This window comes from Motacilla alba, chromosome 3 (assembly GCF_015832195.1).
Source record: "Motacilla alba alba isolate MOTALB_02 chromosome 3, Motacilla_alba_V1.0_pri, whole genome shotgun sequence".
Classification (NCBI taxonomy): domain Eukaryota; kingdom Metazoa; phylum Chordata; class Aves; order Passeriformes; family Motacillidae; genus Motacilla; species Motacilla alba.
The window spans coordinates 2,899,952-2,912,506 of NC_052018.1; the positions used below are offsets into that span (position 1 = coordinate 2,899,952).

Genomic DNA, 12,555 nt, shown 5'->3' on the forward strand with positions numbered 1-12,555 from the left:
AACAAAAGAATTTGTCTATTTTGTAGATTTAACAAGTCAAGAAAACAATTAAAACTTCACAGTCTCCCTGAAGCTTCAACAACCTGTTACTGGAAGCTTCAGACACAGGTAGGCTTGAAAACCAAAACTGTCGAGATAGTTCCCTCAAAATTGCCATAAATGGTTCAATAAAAGCTACATTCCACTCAAATATTAAACACATTATTTTAATAGCTTCAACATGGCACCAAGAGGGGTTTTGGTTTTGTTTTCTGGTTGCATTGAGGTTTTTTCAAGAAGACAACCCAGCTCTGGGAAGTGGCCCCTACTGTTGGGAAGGGACCACAGGCAACCTGCTGTTTGCAGCACAAGTCAACTCCTCAGAGAAATCCCAGCCAAAACCCTTTGCCAGCTTCAGAGGAGTTTTCCTGAAGGGCTGGATGCTGAGCAATTATCACCACCAGCCTCCACATGCTGTCTGAAAGCAGATCAATAATCCCACGAGTACTTCAGAACCTGCAGGCAGATTGTCCGGCAAAACCCTTCCATTTAGTGAAGAATTAAGGCTGCAGGTACTTGACAAATGTTTTGGCTTTTAAGGAGAAAAAGCACCAGAGATTAAGAATCAATAAAGCACAAGTTGAGGGTTGTACTTCAGATCACATCATGTGAAACAAATGAATTTTTCATCTAATTTGCTCTTTCCCTCAAATGCAGCAGGTTATTACCCACTTGGTCAAGCGAGCAGCAAGATCAAAAAAGGGCCTCTGATGTTCATCCAAGGAATATGGGGAGGGGCAAGGATGATTCCAGTAGTGACATGGCCACTCAATTCTCACTTGAGCAGGTTATGGCTCATGTTAAAGCAGTTTTCACTTGCCACATGGGCACAAAGCTTTTAATCCTAATTAGCTATGACTATGTTTGCCACTAAAAAAGGTAGACATAAATAGGTGTGACCCAGCTAGTGGGAAGGGAAACCAGCTATAAAAGAAATCATTAACACAAGCCTCAACATTTATTTACTTCAGCAACACAAAATAGGTTACAGGTCTGTTTTAAGCACATTAACACACACAAGCACAGCTCAAAATTTCTGTTTACTTTTTATCCATCACAAAAATTAATGCAGGGTTTCTGTCTCGGATTTTCACTTTTACTTCAGTCAAAGCACGTGAGCCGGAGCAAACACTTCCTCAAAAGCACAGCAACCCCCTTCTCTCCTGGCAGAACTCCCACTTCTCAATTTTACACGAGATAAGGAGTTTATATGGTGAGCCTTCACCTCCTTGTGCAAATTAATTTCTCCCTTGTGCAGCCAAGGCCTCAGGAGGTGCAGTGGCAGAGCCCTGTGTGCCATTCCTGCTGTCCCCTGGACACTTTTAATTATTTCTAGCTACTGCAGAAACTCATCAGAAGTGTTTAGTCATATCATTTTTACATCAGAAGATAATTTTGAGAGAAGGAGATGACTGGCAGCTGGATGCAGTCTAGCCTTAATTAGCACACACACAAATTAAGAGAAGTCCTCTAAAACCATCAAGTCCCCAAGTGCCACATCCACACGACTTTTAAATCCTTCTGGTGATGGAGACTCCAGCACATCCCTGGGCAGCCCCTTTCCAAGGTTTGAAATCCTCTCAGTAAAGAAATTGTTCTTAATATCCAACCTAAACCTCCCCCAGCACAAGTTCACCTCCAAATTATAGGTTTAATACCACTTCCTACAAAATAAGCTTTGACAGTGGACTGAAAAAGCAATTTCATTCACTCATTTAAATGACTCTGTCAATTGCAAATCAGCCTTATTTTTCTATTCTCTTCCAACTTCTTTACGCTGTTCAGTAACCAATAAAATCCAGCAGAAATAACTATAATTTTACAGAACAAGCTCATGCTTGAAGTAAGAGTTGAGCAAGGGTGCAGAGGCCAAGCTGGCAGTACAGGAAAATCTCATGGTGCTGTTTTTGCAAACATGAACTTCCTGTGGGCTGTTCTGTGCCCAAAACCCACCAGCTTGGATGTCAGGAGGGGCAGACTTCCCTTTCTTCTGGATGTCAGCTCTTGGCCTCAGGAATACACACACACACACACACACTCCCTGCCCCCCTAACTTCCTGGAACATTGCTGCACATGAAAACACTGCACAAATCTGTTCCCTGGATGACAATGCTGAGATAACATCTAACCCAGAATTTTCATTCTCAGAATTTTATGCACCAGCGTGACACCTCAGCCACGGGAGCCATTCCTGCTTAATACAACTGTGTGTCCCTTCCACACACCCTAATCTGAATTTTCTCCATCCCCGAGTGGTTTATACTGAATTAATACAATGCCAGGAAAGATATGGAGAAGCAAAGGCACAGCAATTAGCTTTCACCCATCTTCTAAGACAATTTTTCTCCCTTTAAATTGCTTTGCTGTCAAATAGCAACCATACCACAGCATGCAAATGGTCTCAGAGAGCCCAATATTCCATTTCTGGTGGTGTCCAACAGCTGAGACTCCTCAATCGAATGCAGGGAACAGCTGGGGACACAGATGCCTGAGATGAGACAGCTCTCCAAGTTGTTCTTGCCTAACATCAGGCCGGATCCTGGGTGATTTTCAAGAAAATGTGGGCATTTTTCCATGACTCTCTACCAGTAATTGCCTGTTTTCTTGGGAGTGTGGAGTTCTGCAGATTAGTTCCATAAATAGCAATGCCTTCATACGTTTGCCTCCTTTTCTGATCAAGCATGTCCTTTCTGAGGGTGGAAGTGAAGTCTGCACCCCAACATGCTCCTGCTGCCATGAGTTATTTTCTAAAAGTCAATTTTTCCTGGTTACTCCTGCCAGTCAACTTTTTCAGTGCTCATATATCTACACATTTAAGGACATCTATATAATCCTGTCAGCATTTCCTCTCTAGGAATCTCAACTCTGTGAGTGAGGCAAATGGACGTTTGTGTGCAGAAAATGGTAAGATATAGAACAAAGGTAATTGGACCATGATGTGTTCAGTTTTTGCCAAAATTTTAAACTGGATTTTTTGCTTATTATTCCACATATATTCCTTGTATAGCTCACTGAAATACGTGATATATATGTACTTTGTCACATCACAGAGGTATTTTTTAATTTAACTGTTTTTCCACTCAATGTACATTTACCCCAACCAACACACTCCCTTATCTATAATTTTCTCACAGCAAATCAATTTACGTGCACTTTTACCACCTCATCACTCAGGCACTTCCACACTAAAATTAGCATTTCCCATCACGATCGAGGGATCTCGAGGTCTCTAACACTCCCCATAGCAAGAGCTACTAAGCCACGACTTATTTTCAGCTTTTAGCAGCTTGAAGGGGAGTTCTGGAGTCACGCTAAGGAGTCACCCACACACCCCAGGCAGGTGAAAGGCGGCTTCACCTTGCTCTGGGCAGACCCAACATTGTGTAACTGCCCAGGCTGTACCAAGCAGGAGCTTATCCCGCCTCCCCAGCACGGGATTCCTGGCTAACACAGAGCACAGGGAGCTTGTGTGGGCTTGCAAGAACACCCCATTCCAGTTTTTTGTTTGTTTTTAAATTCCAAGTCCCGTGTGTTTGTTAGCATTCCTCCACTTTGTGCCTAACCCTTCAAAAAGAGCGAATTAACATTGCTTGGTCCTTGAGACCCTAATTCTTGTTTTCTGGTAGTGTTTTCTCAATATCTACATCTTTGCCAGGATTCTGTCTGAATTGGCCCTAATCTTCATTCCTTCAAAAGGATTAAAAGCTTCTTCAGCTTTATAAGAAGAAAGAAACTTTACTCCAAAGACAAACTCAGGAAAGTTTTAACACACTGGGCTGTTCATTTTAACCCAACTCCTGCCTGAAGGCCATCATCCACCTGAAATCAGCAATTTATTACCCATCTGAATCATAGTTTGGGTTGGAAGGACCTTAAAGCTCACCCCATTCCAACCCCCTGCCATGGGCAGTGACATTTTCCACCATGACAGGTTGCTCCAAGCCCCATCTCCTCACAGCCTTCTTCAGGACTGTTATATGTTTCAGAAAGAAAACAAGAGTTGGAATGGCAGAAGAATCTTCTAAAGATATTCTTTCCTATGTAAAATATTGGGCTTCACCCAGTTCCTCATCAAAGCAGAAATCACTGAACTCAGCTGCTGCAAGGCTACAAAAATACTCAAGATTTTTTTTCTAAATTTCCAGAACTCCTTAAAAACAAGCAAATTGAGTTTAAGCACCATGACTTCATGAGCAAAAAAAAAAAAAAACCCAAAAAACAACCTGTGTGTGTGGGTATAGGAAAGTAAACTGGTTTAAATCCAGAAATAGATAACTTAAAAGCAAATCTTCATAAAGATCCTCAATTACTGAATTATCTACTACAAAGCACTAATTATAAAGACATTACAATAGCTGAAGTGGAAAAACCCAGCCTGGTTTAACACACTTGTCAGCTCCAGTTAGCTGCACTCACTCCTTGGAAGATTTTTTTACCCTGTGCCAGTCTTTGGAATCTCTCTGTTCTGCAAAACAAGGGGGAAAGCAGCTAGAAACCACAAACTGCAACAAAAGTACAGTGAAGTCAGCACTTGTTTCATTTTTAAGCATTTTCTCTTAATAAAAAGGCTCAGAGGGTTTGCTGGGCAGATTTAATGAACGCTTTGCCTTACAAATACCACGGCTGATTCACAGGGCTGTGCCAGACTGATACACCACTGATCTCTGAGCTCATATCAGTTACACATCAATTACAGTTATGTCTGCAAGACAGAATAAACCTCCTTTGTCTGATTTGTCCAAAAAAATTTCTATCTTTTTAACAGGTCTTGTATGGGAGATGTAAAATTACACCACAAGCAAATTGATGGTTTTAAAAAAAAAAGGCTAGAAAGGAACCTGGAGTAATTAAGAGTCAATTTGGAGATTTTCCAAAAAATTAATTCCCATAAACATTCCAATTGTTGCCCAGGACTTATCTATTTACTTCAACCACAATGAGTTCACACCCTCTTCCAAGCCCCAGCCACCGAGTAAGAATGCTGTGAGTAATCTTTGCAGCACGGAGTAAATCCCGAGTAGATAAAGAAACTTCAGCCTTGACCTTTGCACCAGGGAGAGCAGAGGGAGCAGACAGCTCAGGAAGGCAAACAAAAGAGGGGACAAGTCATGCTAATGATATTATCCATCCGCAGAATCCCTGGAGCTTCACACATCCTTGAGGGGAGGTTTTGATTTACAGAGGTCATTTGGGGAAATTTGTGACAGAACTCGAGGATCTGTCACAATTAATTTTGTGATGGCAGCTAAAGAAAAGGGTGAGCATTTCCACACACTATAATTTTAATTTTAACACAAGAAACCACCACCCAACCAAAGCCACCCCCTCAACAGCCCAAGGTTAATAGCAAAGCCTGCCCAGCCTGGAGGTCAGCCCACGGATTTTAAAATTGATCTTTTGTACGTGATCAAGTTACTGAAACCTGCACAACAGCATTAAGGATTGCTCAATAAAATAACTGCTGCCTCTCTCCAGCTCAGGAAAGGTCATTTCTTGGTTAAGGAATAACAGGAGAATACCACATTTTTTTCCAGCCATATGAAGAGAGACTTTTTTTAAGAGCAAGTGTTTTACATGTACTTATTAATTCTCAAGTCTCTAGATAAATGTATAAATAATATATTCCGTTTGTAGACACAAGAAGAACTGAGGTCCATCAGTTATCCAACCAGGATTTTCAAAACATTCCTTAATTTTTAATGCCAAATTTGAAACAGCTCCAGACACTTTTCTGAAGACCTAGGAATATTTCCATGGCAATTAATGGACACAATTTGCCCTATGCAACAGTCAGGTCCCACACATCTCAAGTTGGGGGATCTATTTGCTTCTCCTCGTCTCCCAGACTTGGTTTGTCCCAGAGAGGATGGAACTGGGGGAAAAAATGCTTAAATCCAAAAGTCATGGGTTGTTTTTCCAAATGTCACTCCCTGCCAGACCAAGGCTGAGTCATGACGAGTGGGGAGGTGACAGCACTGAATTCTGTCTCTAAAATTCTTTTCCTAGTTCCTAAATTGACCCTGGCATCCCAATGAGAAATGCAACAAAGCTCTGGAGGTTTCCAAACATGCCCTGCTTTGCAAGCAGCTAAACTGTGTATTTACAATATTAATTACTTCTTTTCCCTGTTTAATTAAAAGGTTTGCCAGAATTCCTTCAGCTCACTTGAGACACCAGAAAACTCCGAAATCCAAAGGAATTGATTTTGTAACAGAAGGCAAAGTAGTTGATGGTGGATTTGGAAACAGAAGCAGAACCTGAGCATAAATTAAACCCCAGACTTAGAAAACCTGCCACTACAACTAACCTTTTCCTTGAGCTGATATTTAAGATTGCTCTGATGGAGCTGTAGCAGCCAAGACAATTCAGCAGCAGCCTCCCAAGGGTGTAACCTGTTCCAAAAGAACCCTGTTCCAAACCCTCATCGCTCCAACTTGTGTTTTTGGGATCTGCTGTCTCACCATGTCCAGGCAAACCCACAGTGCAGTTAATGGGCCTCCACTTTCCCCTCTTCTATTAAATCACCCCAGATAAATTTCCTATGCTTCCTGCTTAGATTAGCAATGGCCATTTGTGAGGATGCAAATGAAGCATTCTTCTCTCACTGAGCTCACCACCATGTCTGGGACCTCAAGCCACTGCCAACTCAGCCCTCCCCTGCCAAGGGACACGATTTGCATGATGTGTGGCTGCCCCATGAACATTTTTAAACACATATTAGGGACTATAAACCAGGCATTTCATTGCCATGTTTTAGAGAAACTACGAGTAATGTTTTTAATCCAGCTGTGACTGACTTGGCTTCTGAAAATCTCAATTTCCTGCCGTTTTTAGAGGCTCAAATCGACGTAGGGTTTTGGCAGCTGAACAATGCACATGTTCCTGGAGGAGGAGGACATTGATACAAACAAAAACACACCCCCACACACAGCCTGTTTGGTTTTAAGTAACTTATTAAAGCTCCAGTCCCACTGTCTGTAATAAATCTTTCAGCTAATGACAATGGAAGGTAAGTACTGCACCTGATGATCTCTTCCCTTGTCCACTTGGGTTTGGGGAGTTGAAATTATCAGAGATCAGTTAATGAATACTGACCCCTGATACACAGCTCAACATCACAAGAAAATTTAAACAAAGCTTTTCTATGAGTTTAATTTAATACATAGAATTTTCCCCCTGTTATCCTTAAGACCTCTTCCCTTCTTCCCCCCAGAAAACAGACGACTGACTGCAGACATCCAGCAACAGGTTTTGCCTTTTCCTGCACCATTATTTTGTTTCATGCATGTATTTTTCCATTTCCTCCCCTTGCATCAAGCAATAAATTAAATAGTCACAAACTTAACTCTATCACTCACTACGTGACTTTTCAGTTTCACAGTAATTTAATAGATTAATGCCAGTTCTGACACAAACTTCTCCACGGATTTTTTGGTGCATGGAATGCCCCACTGTCAAGAAATTCCTAGAGCTACATCTCTCCAGAATGTTCCCATTCACCTTCTTACACCATGAAAACATGACACCTTCTTACACCACGACAACTGTGAAAATTTAATTTCATTCCAAAATCACAAACTATGCTCCGCTCAAATTGTTTTGCAGATTTAAATTTCTCCTGTCCCATAGCAGCACATGAGAAAAAAATGAATGTTCATGGACCCATTAACCACTAACACATTGTTGGGAGCAGGAAGAAAAGGCACAAGGTTTTAAAAGCAACTTCCCAGCAGGGTAAAAATCAGCATTATTTTATGGATGATGGCAATTACACTGCGGAAAGAATATACATAATTTTTTAACTAAAAGCCTTCTATCAAGGCCTACATTTCCTAGTTGTTAGACTCATATTTAATTTATGCAATCTGACCTTCCCAATTCAAAAATCTTACCTGGCATCTCCTTTTGAAAGGTTGGTGTTTACGGGGTGAAGAATAACCTTGTTTGCATCCACATCCACCACACATTTTGTATGCAGATCAAGCTCTATAAAGAAATGAGAGAGTGTCAAGTGCTGCTCCTAAAGCACTAGGATTATATACACCATTACTTCCTCCAGACACCAAATTTATTCATGCAGTCTGACAGCCACCCATCAGCCAGAGAATAGAAACAGGACTTTTGCCAAATTCCACTTCTAGGGATATTCTGATGGGATGGATCCTGTCCAGCTTTAAAGCAAGCACTCTTTTCAAAGCAAGAAAAAGCATTTGGGTTTCACTGAAGGACAATCAGCATATACAAGGGCAGTATGAAATTTCTTCTGGGGGGAAAAGAACCATTTAGGCTTGGTACCACTTTGACAGCTCTTCTTATTGCTCCCTCAATGCCTCGCAGGGAAAGCTGGCCCTGCCATCTGCAGCACATTTTCCCCGGCCACTGCTGTGATACGGTGCCAGCTGTCAGTCCTGGGGCACCTGCTCGCAGAAATTCAAGTCCCATCAAAAATAATTTAGGTGCAAGCACGTAGAAAAGGGCTTGTCCTTCCCCCACAGGCTCCAGGCGAGTCCAGCTCTCCCAAGTGACGCCAAGCAGTGGGATGTGGACTATGAGTAACGAGGATATTTGGAGTGTGTGAGAATTCTCAGCCATAGAGGCGGGGAAAGCAAAATAAAAGCTTCAGATAACACTGACAGCAGCCCAAGGTATCCACCCAGTGACAAATGGAGTTAGGAATGGGAGAAAGCACACAGCCTGCACCCAAAGTCACTGCTATAGGATGTGGGGCCTGGGCACAAACAAGTCCCTGAACAGTGACACTAACCCTGGAAAGGGCTCCCAAGGGGTGATTCTGATGGGTGTCAGGGCCAAAGTCACTGCTACAGACACCCAGGACATGGGGCCTGCACAGAAACAAGTCCCTGCACAGTGGCAATGGCCCTGGAAAGGGTTCACAAGTGCTGATTCCAATGGCCATGACACACTGTTCACCCCCAAAGTCACTGCTACAGACACCCAGGACGTGGAGTCTGGACACAAACATGTCCATGCACAGTGACAGTGGCCCTGGAAAGGGCTCTCAAGGGGTGATTCTGATGGGTGTCATGGCCAAAGTCACTGCTACAGACACTCAGGACGTGGGGCCTGCACACAAACATGTCCCTGCACAGTGACACTAACCCTGGAAAGGGCTCCCAAGGGGTGATTCTGATGGGTGTCATGGCCAAAGTCACTGCTACAGACACCCAGGACGTGGGGCCTGCACACAAACAAGTCCCTGCACAGTGGCAATGGCCCTGGAAAGGGTTCACAAGTGCTGATTCCAATGGCCATGACACACTGTTCACCCCCAAAGTCATAGCTACAGACACCCAGGACACGGGGCCTGCACACAGGTCTCTGAATAGTGACACTAACCCTGGAAAGGGCTCCCAGGTGCTGATTCTGGTGGCCATGACACACTGTTCACTCCCAAAGTCACTGCTACAGACACCCAGGATGTGGAGTCTGGACACAAACATGTCCATGCACAGTGACACTGGCCCTGGAAAGAGCTCCCAAGGCTCCCAGTGTCAGTGGCTATGACACTGTTCACCCCCAAAGTCACTGCTACAGACACCCAGGACGTGGGGTCTGGACACAAACATGTCCCTGCGCAGTGACACTAACCCTGGAAAGGGCTCCCAGGTGCTGATTCTGGTGGCCATGACACACTGTTCACCCCCAAAGTCACTGCTACAGACACCCAGGACGTGGAGTCTGGACACAAACATGTCCATGCACGGTGACACTGGCCCTGGAAAGAGCTCCCAAGGCTCCCAGTGTCAGTGGCTATGACACTGTTCATCCCCAAAGTCACAACTACAGACACCCAGGACACAGGACCTGCACACAAACATGTCCCTGCGCAGTGACACTGGCCCTGGAAAGGGTTCCCAAGTGCTGATTCCAATGGCCATGACACACTGTTCACCCCCAAAGTCACAGCTACAGACACCCAGGACATGGGGCCTGCACACAGGTCTCTGAACAGTGACACTAACCCTGGAAAGGGCTCCCAGGTGCTGATTCTGATGGCCATGACACACTGTTCACCCCCAAAGTCACTGCTACAGACACCCAGGACACAGGGCCTGCACACAAACATGTCCATGGACGGTGACACTGGCCCTGGAAAGGACTCCCAAGTGCTGATTCCAATGGCCATGACACACTGTTCACACCCTTCCATGCCGGGATGACGAGGGGCTACGCGGAATAACCTCCACACAGGGTTCAGCACCTCAGCTGAATCACCCAAATACGCTCATGTCTAATCATGTTAATTATAATCCTCATCCTCCTTCATCTCTGCTCTTTCCTCCTCAGTCACCTGTACTTGCTCTTTCACCTCACAGCACCTTATAAACTCAGTCTGGAAATCTCTCAGGCTGTGCTTATTGCACAGAATCTTGCAGACTTGTCTCTCCTGCTAAGTGACACAATAAGAGGGAGTTTCTTCCATGAACATTTTTGGAAAGAAATGTTACAGCCTTTTGCCACCTCACACGCAGCAAAGAAAGCCAAAGCTCAAGATCACTGGCCAAAGCAGGCAGTCACATGAAACTGCAATTCTCCTGAGCAAAATTGCTCCTCTGTTATTACACTGTAAGGAGTAAGAGCCAGACGAGTTCCAGAAGCCAGTGTTTATTTTAATTTCTCCCCACACCCTGAAAGCCAATTTACCTATCATTAATATGCAACACATGCTTGCTCAGATGAAACCGCACTCTTCGTACGTCCCATATCCGACAAGGCACTTTATCTTGGTCTGGCTGGTTAGTGATTAACACTCTGTGTTGCAGTGACCTGCTTTTCCCAGCTCCTGAGGAAGGGTTTTACCTGCCTCATGCAAAGCGTAAAGGTCTGCAAGCAGCATGCTTTCTGCCACGTTTTTTAATGCAGCTCTTGAGAGAGAACGCCCATGGCAGGCTTTGCATCCGTGACTGCCCAGTGAACTCCATCTTACCAGGGCTCATTAAACCTCTCTTTGTGAAATGCCCTTAAGAAAGCACACAGGCAGGATAAAAGACTTCCTTAAAGTCAAATGTTGCAAGAAAAAAGGTTTCAAAGCCAATTTGTCCAGTGCAACACACCTTGTTTGATTATCACTCTCACAGAGGTCATGCCAAAACCCCTCACCTTGGTGTGCAGCATGATTTTGGAAGATGTGGTGAGCCAAACTAGCAGCTATTTCCAAACAGAGAGGTTCCAGTCCTTCCCTCCTGTGCCTGTTGCTCACCTTCTGCCACTACCGTGCTCAGCAGATCCTCTGTAAGTCATCTCAAGTTACTTCAACAGCAGAAAACGACCCAACATGGAAAATGGATGTATCCAGACCCTATGGAAAGCTCCACCAGCCCACTGAAAGCTTGGCCATGAAAACAGGTGGGGAGACCTGTGCAGAGGGAAGAGAGGAGCTGGGAGAGATCTTGTCCCAGCTGAGATGAACTGCTCCACCAGTTCATGGTGTCACATGAAACAAACCCCTAAGAAACAGTTATATTGAGCCTCTAAGCTGGGTCTGGATCCAGACAGCCTTAAGGCTGCTTATCCCAGTTACCTTGGCCAAAGGCTCACATGGAAACTCTCAGCTGAAGAAACAGTTTAAATCCTGTTTGAACAGCATATCATTCACTTCCTTCAAATTCTGCCTCCATTACATTCTTTGGCAGATTTCTAAATTCTTTAATGCTTCTGGTACGCTGAGAGATGAATCTTACATTAGCCACGACTGAAATTTATATCATCATCATTTCCACCTCATTACATTTTTAATATCATTAAAGCAGGTTGGCCTTATAGTCAAATTATCTGCCTGCTCTTTTGGATATGATCACACAAGGACTCCACCCTTACTTTTACTAGTTTCAGTGTCTCCCAGGTGAGCTGGGTACTTGCTGCTCCTGAACAACAAGCAAAATTGGGATGCACCAAGATAAGATCATAAGGATTCACATCCAAACACCCCAATTAATTCCTCCTGTAGTAAGGACTCACTTATCAAAGTTTGGTATTATTTTCTTCAACTATTTAGGCGTGTTTTTTTCAGGCAGCATGAAATTCAGAAATTAAAGGTGAAATTAAAAGATGACAGAAGCAGCTCACCATCAAACTTTGAAGACTTATCTCAAATTCTGCACCTCAAACAAATAGAAAATCTCACCTATTATTATTGCTAACTTGCTTCTACCTTCAGTCATTACTGAGCAAACACAATCAACTACTCCCTTGCTTAATCAAATCAAGAAACTAATCAGCTAATTCCTCTTTGAAGAATAAAAACTCAAACTCTCAACATCAAGAATCATTTATTGCAGAGAATTAAAATCTCTTTCACAACTTCAGAATGAGAGAGCTGTGACATCCATAATAAAAGGGTAACACTTATCTGAGTCACTTCTCCACATTTACATTTCACAGCAGTAGAAGTGTTAAGCAAAGCTGGGCTGAGTGTAAGAATAATTGTTAAAGTGTTGTGTCCAAGCTGCTCACAGAGATTTCCTTGGGTGAGTTTTTATTTTACTTGTGAAACT

General features: G+C 43.5%; 1 protein-coding gene across 3 annotated transcripts in view; it reads right to left on the bottom strand.

Annotated features, from left to right (window-relative positions):
- Positions 1-12,555, bottom strand: part of KIF13B (kinesin family member 13B) — a 120,782-nt gene that overhangs the window by 100,897 nt on the left and 7,330 nt on the right. For all 3 annotated transcript variants that reach the window (XM_038130311.1, XM_038130312.1, XM_038130310.1), the window contains exon 2: positions 7,933-8,026. In XM_038130311.1, the coding sequence (XP_037986239.1) occupies positions 7,933-8,026 (94 nt within the window). The remainder of the gene's footprint in view (positions 1-7,932; positions 8,027-12,555) is intronic.